At 38.5% G+C, this 12,827-nt stretch overlaps 1 protein-coding gene across 2 annotated transcripts in view; it reads left to right on the top strand.

Moving 5' to 3' along the window:
- BACH1 (BTB domain and CNC homolog 1) overlaps positions 1-11,998 on the top strand; it is a 28,629-nt gene extending 16,631 nt beyond the window's left edge. Inside the window, exons 4-6 of one of the 2 annotated variants that reach the window (XR_010025471.1) lie at positions 1,647-1,853; positions 8,723-9,386; positions 9,717-11,998. Coding sequence is in view for 1 of the 2 variants with exons in the window: in XM_063126703.1 (XP_062982773.1) it covers positions 1,647-1,853; positions 8,723-9,184 (669 nt within the window). In the remaining variant the exon portion in view is untranslated. Of the gene's footprint in view, positions 1-1,646; positions 1,854-8,722 lie in introns of both variants that reach the window. The other variant, XM_063126703.1, reaches the window with a different exon arrangement.
- The last annotated feature ends 829 nt before the right edge of the window (positions 11,999-12,827 follow it).

Raw genomic sequence — 12,827 nt, 5'->3', positions numbered from 1 at the left:
ACAGCTAGGCAATTTAAGTAATAGTCTTAAATCTTAAACACATTGGCTTGGAACTATTTGTTTTTGAAAATTAATTGGGTTTTCTTTACATAACTCATATTGCAGTTACAGTGTCTGCCTGAAGGATTATAATAAGGTTTAAAAGATGAAAATTGAGGGTTTTAGAATGGGTTCTACATTGTAATCAGTTTTAGGTTTTATATGCACCCACCCTAACTAAAGATACTTTCAAGATAAACGCCAGGATAAAAATGCCACAGTTAAAAACATTCTAATATGTTGCGATTGACATTGGTTTCTTGGACAAAATGACAGTTTTATATCACTGCTGTTCCTTCTTGAAACATTTTTGTTGAGCAATTGTAAGTGTTTCTACAGCAAATCTAAATTTCTTCGCATAAGCCATGCAGGATAGGAGCATTTCTGACATTGTTCCCAATCTCCCGGGTACATGCTGCTTTTTAAGAGCTCTCTTTGAAAATATCAGTGTGGTTAAAATGTAGCTCCACTTCGGAGAGCTTTATTGTATATGCTACATGGTCAATGGGAACAGCCAATCACTATAATCAGTGGGACAAGCTATGGGCCTATAGTGTGCTTGTCATCGTTGAATTCACTGACTTGAATCAGGGAATTCAAGTATCAATAAAGAGAAAGGGTGTGGGAGAAGCAAAATACTGTTCTAAGTAGAACCTAGGTTGCTTTAATTTATGGCAAGGGTAAAGGGGAAATTCGGGAGGAGGAGGAAGAAAAAATGTGCTCTTGTTAATAGTGTACTTCTGTGGAGGAGGAACCATGTGCATACACATATAGAGAAAATGTATGCACTTGCACAAGGACAGGGAGCAGTAATATATCTAGTGGTGCAGTTAGACCCTGCAAGGCAGCCAGTGTACATTTCATGAAAAGTATTTAAGTGTGAATTGCATGGAAACCCAACTTTTCAGGTAGTATCCAACACTGCCCATGCACAGTTGACAGTACAAGTAGCACTTAGCCCAAACAAGGGAGCTCTACTGATGGGTCCTGTTCTGAAAGCACTAGGTTGAGTTAGTTTCTGGGGCTGGGCTATCAAGCACTAGCTTCCTGTTGTGCTAGCAGTCATTCCCGCTAGTGCAATGTGATTGGTGCTGATTACTGCCACCAGCTTTGGAAATCACTGCTGCTCTTAAATTCCTCTAGTCCTTTGAAGCCACACATTGTGTTCTAAAATCCAGATCTTCTGCAAGGCTTAATTTAATTTGATGTTTGAATTTTTCTGTAGCTCATTTTTTACTAAATGCTCAGGATAGGCATAACAATATCCAGACATATTTTTACAGAAATCCTTCATTTTTACAGAAATTCCTCAGATAAACAGTCACTTCTTTTACTGTGCTGCTTTAAATGATAGCACTATAAGCAAGTTCAGTGGTTGGCTGCTTTTATTATTGTTTCTAATTTTAATTTGGATTTTTAGGTGACTAAACTTTTATAACTTTAAGATATTTATGTAAAGTTTACAGATATTATAAAGCAGGTCTTGAAAATTGTAGTTGCTGTATTTCAGGCCTTGCGATTGGTCATATAAATGATGGGTCTACTTTTTTGAAACATAGTGGGACGTCCAAGTTTTCTCATGGTCTAAAACTATATTTATCTTCCAGGTAAAGCTGCCATTTAATCCACAGAAGATAACTTCACTTTCTAGAAATGACTTTCAGTCTTTTCTGAAAATGCACAAATTATCGCCAGAAGAGCTGGACTGTATTCATGATATTAGAAGGCGAAGTAAAAATAGAATTGCAGCACAGCGCTGTCGTAAGCGAAAGTTAGACTGCATACAAAACCTTGAATCTGAAATAGAGAAACTGGTATGTATTGGAGGGGCAGCTTTTAAATTAAAGTTTTTATTAATGCATCCTGATTCTAGGTCATTTTTGTCATAATCCTAAATTCCTTTAAGTGTGGTTGTAAGCCACTTTTTAGAGGGGGTGTAGTCCTGTTCAGCATTCTCAACTTTCCCTCCTCCTTCATTGTTGAATGTACAATGATTACCTGTCATGGCACACAGAGTGGGTGGAGGGAAGCACTGCACTTGGAAATGGTGGTGCCTAACCGTGCACTCCAGAGTTGAGCTGACAACCTCAATAGCAGTGCTTCTCTATGAGGAGGATCTGAGCTAAAAAAAAAAAATGTCTGCCACAGTGGTGGCAAATTCTGTGTCCTGAAGTTCTTCCTCTCAAGCTGGCCATCTACTCAGTTCTAGCTAGAGTAGTAACTTCAGTATCACCATCTTCACTAGCTAGCTGTGCATTTCCATCACTCCACCTCCTCTTCTTTCTGCTAAGACTGGAACGGGGAGTGTATGGCCACCACAAATTGTTGAACCGTAACTCCCATCAACCCTCACCATTGGCTGTACTGGTTAGCACTGGTGGGAGTTGCAGATCAACAACATCTGGAGGGCCACACATTCCTCAGGAGCCTGTCAGGATGTTGCTTTAATGGTAAACATGGTGGTAGCAATGAATGCATACACTTTTTCCGGGTGCTTCATTTATAGCTGAACTAGTGCCCCAGCTACATATGCAGCTCCTAGTAGGAGTGAGGGCATTCACTTTGGTGTCACTGTTCATCACTGTTACAGCCAACTGGCATTAGTCAACAGATTTCTGGCTCGTAACTCGTTTAATAGGAAATAATCTGAAAAGACTTTTTTTATTAGTGATACCTCTATATGCTTAATATAATAAAATCCCTAAGTGGTTCAAATATAAATATTAAAATTACATTTAAAATACATTATTAAAACAAAGCAGTACAAGGAGCAGTAAGATAGAGCAGCATATGATTACAATCTATTACAAGCCAGAGAAAGCCTGGATGAACAAGTACATCTTTCAGGAGGTGTTTTGAAAAATGCCACATTTTCTGCCTCTCGAAATGCATGGGGGAAAGATTTCCAAAGGGTGGGCGTCACCACCAAGAAAGTATGCTGTTGAAGTATTACATGGTGATAGTCTGTTGGTTGTTGAATGACTAGCAAGGCCTCTGAAGATCTTAAAGGTTGCCTGGTATATATTAGGGAAGGTGGTCTGCTAGATATCCTGGTCCCAAGTTGTTAGGGCTTTGTATGACAATAATATAATCTTGAATGTGGCTCTGTAATTAATAGGCAGCCAGTGCAGTACTTTTAACACAAGTGTTATGTCAGCATAGCTGGGTGTTCCAGCGAGCAGCCTAGCTGCTGCATTCTGCACTAGCTGCAGCTTCTGAACTTGGCACGAGGCCAGTCCCACATAGAGCACATTACAATAGTCTAATTTTGAGGTTACCAGTGCTAGCTGTCCCTATGCAGAAATAGGCGTAGTTGGTGCACTAACCAAAGTTGCTAGTGGGCGCTGTGGGCCACCGAAGTCCCCTGTGTCTCTAGTGAGTGAGATATATCATTACTGCCTGAAAAAGCCTTCTTTAGATCCAGAGATCTAAGGCAATTATCATTCATTCAAAAATGCCTCCTTCCTAGTTAAGGGCTCAAGTGGTGGCATCTCAGCTGCAGGTGTTCTTGAATAAACTGTTTGTCTGGATTCATTGTAATCTAGGTTCAGGCACGATTTTGGGATGGAATCAGTCTTGGTTGGACTGATGGGAGAGGGACAAGGGAAGTGTGACCCTGTTACTACTTGATCTCTTACTGGCTTTTGATACGGTTGACCATAGTCACCTCCTGGACTGCCTCTGGGAGTTGGAGGCACTGTTGTATAGTGGTTTGGCTCCTACTTGCCGGGTCGGTTCCAGAAAAACATTGGGAGCCTGTGCCTTGGTCCTGTTGCAGTTGGGACACCATCTTGTCCCCAGTGTTTAATATCTTTATAAAGTCATTAGGAGATGTGGGGCAAGGTGTCACTAGTATGGTGATGACACCCAGTTCTATTTCTTTGTGACATCTGAATTGGGAGATGACATGCACTTTCTAAACCAGTGCCTAGATACAGTTATGGCTTGAATGAGAGCTAATAAAACAAAGCTGAATCGTGATAAAACAGAAACCTTATGGGTGGGCAGTTCCCAGTTCTGGGGATTGGGGTGTTTGCCAGTTCTGGATGGGGTTGCACTCTATCTGAAGGATCAGGTAAGTAGTTTGGGGGGTGCTCCTGGATCCATTCATCACTCTCCCGATCCATCTGATCAGTCCCCTGCAGCTAGCTTTAAGAAGCAATGAAGGTCTAGAGAGCATGTGGTAGGTGGTGCAGATGCAAGCATCTTGTCCGCATCCTCAAGCTCCAAAATTAAAAAAAAACTGTTTCCCTAGCCAGTAAAAGTAGTTTAGCTGTATGATGAGAGGTGTAGTTTTCCCCTGTAAAGGTTTATTTTGTCTGGTGTTAACATCCCTGCTAATGCATATACTATTTTTATTTTATTATTTATTTAAAATATTTTTAATCCACCTTTAATGGCATAACTCTCTCAAGGCAGTTTATATGTTAAAAATGGAATACAGTACTACAATAATTATTTTCCTTGCTCCCCACCCCCACCCTTGATGGGCGCATTGTTCCTGAGGAGCTCTACGCCCCGTGCACGGCTCCTCGTGAGGAATCAGGACAAACCACGGTGCCTGGCCACATGTTCTGCAGCCCAAGACCATGGAAAAAATGGGCCTAAAGGGTAGGGCGAAGTCCTGGGGCAAGGGAGGGTTCATCCCTCCCTGATCCCGGGATTCCCTGTGTGTCATGTGGATGCACAGGGACAATCCCGGGGATAGCCCTGGGATTTCACCCTGTCTAGCTATGGCCAAAGACAATCCTTCAGATAACTTTGACCTAAACCATTTAAAGGTTTAAACCAACACTTTAAATTGGGCTCAGAAACACATTGACAGCCAATGCAGCTGGCGCAGTATAGTGTCACATGAACTGACTGCTTGGCTCCCACCAATAGTTAGGTGGCATCATTCTTCACCAGATGAAGTTTTTGAACTATCTTTAAAGACAACTCCATGGAGTATGAATTAAAGTAGTCTATCTTGGAAGCCAGTAGTGCATGGATAACTGAGCTTGGGGCAGACCTCTCCAGATATGATTGAAGCTGGAGTACCAGTCTAAGCTGGTAAAAACAGTTGTGGTTACCATTGCCAGTTGAGCTTCCCCAATTACCGCCAAGTCCAGGAGAACTCCCAGCGGTGTACTTGGCTTTTCAAGGGAGGTGTAATCTCATTTTAGACTAGATGTAATTCTCTCTCTCCAGATTGGGCAATCTCCCAGCTCACAGTACCTCCATTTTATCTGGATTAAGTCTAAACTTGTTTGCTCTCATCCACACCAAAACAGCCTCCATATACTGGTTCAAGAGTTCTATAGTCTCCCTAGGATCAGTAAATGAAAAGAGAGGTAAAGCTTATTATCATCTGCATATTGATGACACTCTAGCCCAAACCCCCAGCAGTTTCATGTAGACGTTGAAAAGCATGGGAGGTGAGATGGTATCCAAAGGACAAAGGCACCGAAGTACCAACTTCAGAGATTCCTTTTCAAGGAAGGACTTGGACTACCATAATACCATTCGCCCTAAGCTGAACCCAGACAAATGACTCAGAGGGATACCATGGGCAGTAAGATACCAAGAGCCAACCAACAGGGTCACATTCCCCCTAGTAATTCATTCCCTGGAAGAAATAATATACTAAAAAGACCAAGGCTGTTCATTCCCAAAGCCAGCCCAAATTGGAATTAATCGAAATAATCAGGGTCATCCACTACTAAGTTTTTTGTTTTGTTTTTTAATTGGGGGAAGAAGTATCTTGCTGTCAGTGTGCATTTATACATCTAAAATTAAACCACCCACCAATTTGTCATGCTTTAGTGTGAACAAGGGACAGAACCCAAGGACACAGGATGGGTTTGGCTTGGTTCTCAAGAGCACCAGTTGGGATCTATTGTACAAAGGTACAATCCGGATCTAGTAGAGAAGGGACAAAAACTCTTTCTTCCTCCAGGTATTGGGCTGAGGGTATCTCAATATGTATTTATTTTTCTAACCCATTCTTCTGTCTCAAACCAAGATGAGGAAACACAGCTTTTGGACTGGCTAGTTGATGGGGAGGGAGTGTTCTTCTCCTCTTTTAAGGCTCTGAAGGTTGTGTTGTTTACTTTAGGGAAACAATGGTCAGAGTTACATTTGGAAAAGCAAATCCGGTCCTGTTTTTCCTTCATGTATAGCAACTGCATCTGTGATGGAAGAAACTGGGGAAGTAAAAAGTGTGGGCATGGAAAGGACTTGAATGTTTCAGCCATTTCCTTTGCCTCACCCATCAAATTTGAAGAGTCTTTTGCTGATAGAGGAATATTTTAAGTTTATTATAAGGGATAACTTTGCTGTGGATGGTATGGCATTTTGAAAAATGTGCCCAAAAGTACTCTTAGTTCTGGTGTTCTTCATTTTCTAAAAGTATGCTAGACTTGGGCTGAATATTTGCCCTTAGCTTCTGGACTTTGGTTACCTGACAACAGAATAAATTGCTGTGCAAGGCTGTTATTCATAAGCCTGCCTAATGCTGCAGCCACTGAGTCATTTATATGCCATTTGTTGTAGCAAGGGTTATTTCTGTTGAATGCACACTCTCCCAGAAGCAGATACTTTGTAGTTTATTACATAGGTTCTGTAACTCTACCGTTGATTTGCCTGTGTTGTACCTGTACTTTTTGTGTTTGCTTTACAGAACTATCTGCATGTTGCAGTGCGGAAAATTATTATGTCCTCCCAACCCACAGACCCATCCAACTTCTCTGTGTTGTATTATTATTTATAACACCTTAATAAGTGTAATCATGTTGGAATAGGGCCCCTTGTAGACTATATGAGTGTCGTTGCTGGTATTGAGAATAAAATAATGTAATAGCTAGAACTAGATTTTACTGATAGATTTAATTTTGAAAGAGAGATGTGTACTTCCTCCTGTTTGCTTGTATGAAGTGGTTCACAGATGATTTCAGTTTATATTGATCATGTCTAGAAGGCCCATTATTTATGTGATGGAGGGAGGGAAAATTCCGGAGGGAGGGTATTTTGTTACAGACCAAACAGTATACCAACAGTATACTTTAGAATGTCAGATTTGGGCCAAGGACTGTCAGTTGTCTGCACAGTTAATTTGGTAGATCTGGGGCTTGTGCCTCCCCCCACCCCAATTTATTCCAGGAGCCTAGAATGCCATTGAATTTGAACTCCTGGGTGCATGAACCTGAGTTTAAAATCATGAATGATTTATGCACAAGTAAAATAGGCTGCTTATGTTCTATCTATAACGCTCTAATATGAACTTCAACTCTATTGCCATGTGCGACTAATTCAAGAAGCAATAAATCTATGTAAAAAGGTGCAAGTGTGTGTGTATATATATACACACAGAGAGACACATATCTGTCCAAGCATCTCACACACCTATTCACAATGTAGAATACTGCAGTGTTTCCATCTGCAATTATAAATTATTTTTTTTAAAAAAACATATATGTAAAATAAAACTTACAGATATCATGTGTAAAACCCCCTCACCAATTCAGATGCAAATGCATGGACCTTGCCAAACCAAAAATAAGATACTTACATGCAAGTGCATATGTACATATAAATGCTATCACAGCTCTGCTGTGGCTATGTGATTCGAAAAAAGGCAAGGAACTGTAGTGATTTTCATTATCATTGCAGGTTTTTTTATGCAGCTGTCTTAGGGGGCCTCATTCCTTTTAGTTATGATGGACAGACATATAGCACATGTAATACCTCCCATATGTGTTCTGGAACATGGAAACATTATACACAAGCATACTGAAGAGATTATGAATGTACATAGCTTCCGTTCATTGTTGGCTGACAAGTGGTGCCAGCCCCTTCTATTCCTATCTTTGTATTCCATTTACAGTTGCCAATCTGATTTTTGGTTGCAGTGATAAAACAGTACTTCTTAATAATTTAATTCACGATTGTATATGTATAACTGAGTCCTGGTTGTACCAAGTATCTGCCCAGTGTTTACATAGATATTTCAACCTTCTGGAGGCAAAGGTCTCTGCTCTTTTATATCAGGTACAGTACTAGTCTCACTCTGAGTCCATAGTCAGAAGTATAGAAAGCCAGAACCAAATGTTGCTGATTGGTGATAGTTTCGTTGCTGTGCAGTCACTTATGCATTCCTGTTCAAGATGCTGGGAAAGATAATGTAGTGATTGGAAAGATGCATAAACTTTATTTCTCCTCTTCATCTGAGTAGTCAGATTTAGTGCTGCAGGAGGTGTTTGCGTAGGTCTTCCAAAACATGACATGTTGTTGCTTAAGGGCTTCACTGGGCACCTCTTCTCTGCTGGATTCAGTGGACTAGTCTTGAGACCTAAAGTTCTGAGTGGCTTGATCCCTACACAGTATAGAGATCTTTTAACTATTGAATCTCACTGCAACAACGTTACACAGATGCAGTCTGTTATATCACTGTGCTTCAAACACCACATGAACTGCTAAATCTGCACCTAAATAATATAAGGGCTCTATTCTTAGTATGGTTAACTCCGTGCTTGAACTTGTGTCTTTAAATATATACACATTATGCCATCTAGTGCCATCTGTTCTTATTGTTTTCAGAAATTATGTACACACTTTGTGAAACACGATTTAACTTTGATTAAAAACAAAAACCCTACAGAACATAGAAAAATACTGAATTCAGAATGGTTTTGTTTTCCTGCAGCAAAATGAAAAAGAGAACTTGCTGAAGGAGAAAGATCACATCTTGTCAACGCTGGTTGAAACGAAGCAGAACTTGACAGGACTTTGCCAACAAGTATGCAAGGAAGCAGCACTGAGTAATGAGCAAATACAGATTCTTGCAAAATATTCGACCTCTGATTGTCCACTTTCATTTTTGATCCCAGAGAGGGAACAACCAGCACATTCTGATGTCATGTCTGCAGTACCATTGTGCGTTGAATTCTCTACAGGTCTTTCTGTTGTATCAGCTAATGAGCAGAGTTCTAGTTATCAACATATAAAAGTAGCATGTGATACAGGATATGATCAAGCACAAGAATTGTGTCCAGTTCCTGTAAGAATATCTGAGAAAACATTGTGCTTGGAGCAGTGTGTGCAGAGTGGTGGTGGTATCACAGATTTTTGTCAACAAATGACTGACAAATGCACTACAGATGAGTAATCTTGTCAGGCCCAACCTACAGGATTGTAGCAATAGTCATTAGGTCCATGAAGTCATGAAGAGTCGGAAGCGACGGAACGCATAAACAACAACAAAAGAAGGTAGAACTATATAGTGCAGCCACATTAATTTGTTCTTAACTATCCACCTTCCCCACTCAAACCGAAATGTAATTTTGGGCTTTTCTCTAATGACATATAAAGTATAAGGGCTCATCTACACCAAGCAAGATATTCCACTATGAAAGAGGTATATAAAAGGCAAGAGCCACACTACTGCTGTATAGCAGTATTGAAGTGTACTGCAGGATTTACACTACTGCTTTATAGTGGTACTAAAGTGCATTGACAACTGTTGTGTCCCATGACACATCTACACCAAGCAGGATATAACACTATTAAAGCAGTATATGGTATGTGTCATGGGCCCCAACAGTTGTCAGTGCACTTCAATACCACTATAAAGCAGTAGTGTGGCTCCTGCCTTTTATATACCACTTTCATAGTGGAATATCCTGCTTGGTGTAGATGAGCCCTAAGCCATCTTAATTTGTAACACACCATATTACAAGCAGAAGGGAATTCTTGCAGTTTAGATACATCAAGCTACCAGTGCCATGAGAAGCAAAATAACTGGAACAAACCTCTTGCCTGTTAAGTTCTCTTACAATTCCAGCATAGGGGTGTTAAAAGATATCAATATATCTTGTAATAGAACAGAACTTCAAGAATCCATAACTTTGAGAATGTTGTGTCACTGCACCAGAGACACTGCACCTATTCTTGACATCTTGTTGGCCTTCCGTGGATTCCATATACTTGAAGTTCTTCTTAACATACCATGGTAATTTGTGCTTCCTGTTTAAAATGGTCATCAAGAGAATTAAAATGATCAAATATTCTGGAAGGATTACAACTTTAACTATTAATAGTGGGACCAGTTCAGATATATTTGAAAACTATTCTTTTAAATGGATACTTTTTATGGGTAAAGCTAACTCAGTTTTCAGTAACTTCAGTTATTAAAAAAAATGAGCCACTTTGATTCTTCAGTAGTTTTGACTTAAAATAAGCAAATAGAGAATTTACTGTAGATGGTTCTGCATTGTATTAATTACAGAAAATCCATATAAACTCTGTAATAGCTTAACTGCTCTTAATAACTGAAGCTTTATCTACTGAACCTCAAACATTTTTGCTGGTTTACAACATGTACAAGCCAATGGAATTCTTCATTTCCTACCTCAGAACAGATATCCGTTTTATATCTGCATTTGGAATATAATCATCTTTCTGTAACTATTATTTGCTTTGCAGGACTTTAGAATAGCAAATCTTCTATCTCCTCTAATATGCTAAAGTATTGGTTAAGTTAACAATGATTTAGCCTCTCGAAAAATAAGTAATCAACTTACATGATGAACATTTGGCCAGATACATAATCTGAACAGTACTTCTAATAACCAGCATGTATTAAAAACAAACAAACTACACTACCTCATAGAGTGATTTCAAGATCACTCAAAGCTGCAGTGATATTCACAAATACTTGTCACGAATTAGCATTATGAATTACACAGCTTACAGACTTTTGACTTCATTATGGAAGTTCCTTTATAAGTTCATGTGGTTTCTTTTGCTTATGTTAATTTTTCTTATGATAATTAGGGAAGGATTCTTAATAAGCATTTAGCCAGCATATTTGGTTTTGTGTGCATTTAATAAGGCACTTGTTCTCAAAGACTGTGCATAAATTTCTTTTCCAGGAGTCATATCCTTTGACTGAGAAGTTCACCCTGTTCTTTTCTGACAAATCAGTTAGCAGTGCCAAATCTGTTCAGGCATATAATGTAAAAATGTATACCCTAGGGAAGTAGCTTAATTCAATTTTGAAAGGATGTAATATTGACATAGTTACTTGTGAGAATAAATCACAAGTGTCAGCATTGTATATTCTAAACTATATCTCTAGGGGACTGGATTTTCTAATTTTCCATGGGCTGGCTAGTGCTGAGGTTCAAAGGGACAATCTGGCTTCGACTTCTGTCTCTCAAAAGAAAGTTGATAACGCATCTGAAAATGGATCATGGTCCAGGAAAGAAGTGAAAAAAGCCTCTACTGTATTTGTGCAGTTGGTTAATAAATTTAATGCCTGTGAATTAGAGCTGCAGGTGCAACTCACATTTTTATAGGAATTGTTAAATATGCCAAGTTTCTAATTGGGGACGGGGAGAATTGAGGTGGTTTAATGCATAATTGGCTAGCTCTATGAAAGTTTGTACAGTAATGTTTCAGGTTGCATGCAAACATTGAAAGGCTAAATCATCAACTCACAAATATTAGGAATGAATGTCAATGGCAATCTTATTATACAAGAATCTCAGGTAAAACTCTTTCTTTTTTCAATTTCAACCAAGAGCATTCAGTTTTGAACTTGTAAAATATTTGCATCAAGGCATGTTAAAAGTAGTTTTAAATATTTGGGACAGAATGTTAAGAGTCCCAACAATAAACAGCATAAAGATTGTAAAAAAAAAAAAAGAAAAGAAAAAAAAAGAAAACTCTGCATTAATTTCAATTGATTTTATATCTTTCATAATCCAGTGTTTTCTAATGCAATAAAAACCACTATCCTTTATAAGAAGATCTTCATTTTTGTAAAGGTTTGGCATTGTAGAATTGATGCATACTGATTAATTCATTTACTACTACTAAAGCTGAACTCTGGAAATAACATTATTTATACAGTTTATATAATATATTAAAGCAGTGAATATTACAGAATTGGAATAAAACTCCTAAACTTACTTTCAAATGGCACATGTCTCATTCTTTATCATCTTAAATAACTAAACATCAGCTGTTACTGCCTGGAATATTAAAAGTTGCTTTCATTACAATAATGAAAAATAATTATGCTTTGAAGCATAAAATTTGAGAGAGAAAACTTATCACCAGATTTTCATTTCTGGAATTATTTTTTTAAAAAAATTCAATTAAAACACTTTATTTTCTTACTTTGTTTCTGAAAGAACTTGCTTATAAGGACATCTTCACACAGGAACCTGGTTCAAATATTATGGGTAACCATCTGAATAATCTGTGTGCTTGCATTCTCTTGTGTGGGTATTTTTAAACAAACATTAATTGTTGGGTATGTTTGAACTTGGACAACTGTGGTTTGTTTATACAGTGATTTTAGAACAAGCTAAGATCTGAAACTACAGTTTGATCCTGACTTGTTCTAACAAACCGGAGTTGCCAAAGTTCAAACATAATGGAAAACTGGGTTGTTTCAAAATAAAATGAAAGTTTCTGATCTCACAGCTGCTCAAGAGAAGGGTGGATTGCTGAAGTTCATACAGTTTGGATCATATAATGAGAAATAATTTCCCATTACATCTTATTTGGACCAGTGCCTCAAAGCACCATTCATCAACTAGTTAATACACCAGTTGCAGCCTTTCTGAACTATGCCATGGAATTAGTTTAAGAGGGGTTTCTTTATTGTTAAGCTACTGTTTCAATAGCAGCGATATTTTTATATTATACTTTTTAAAGTAATTGTTTCAAGCTGTTTTGAATACCAACTTGAGGGATGGAATATATATTTTTCATATTAAGTACAAATACATGATGAGTCA

The sequence above is a fragment of the Elgaria multicarinata genome, chromosome 5 (assembly GCF_023053635.1).
Source record: "Elgaria multicarinata webbii isolate HBS135686 ecotype San Diego chromosome 5, rElgMul1.1.pri, whole genome shotgun sequence".
NCBI classification, from domain to species: Eukaryota; Metazoa; Chordata; class Lepidosauria; order Squamata; family Anguidae; genus Elgaria; species Elgaria multicarinata.
Note: the sequence above shows the minus strand (reverse complement) of the source record. Positions and strands in the feature narration are given on the sequence as shown.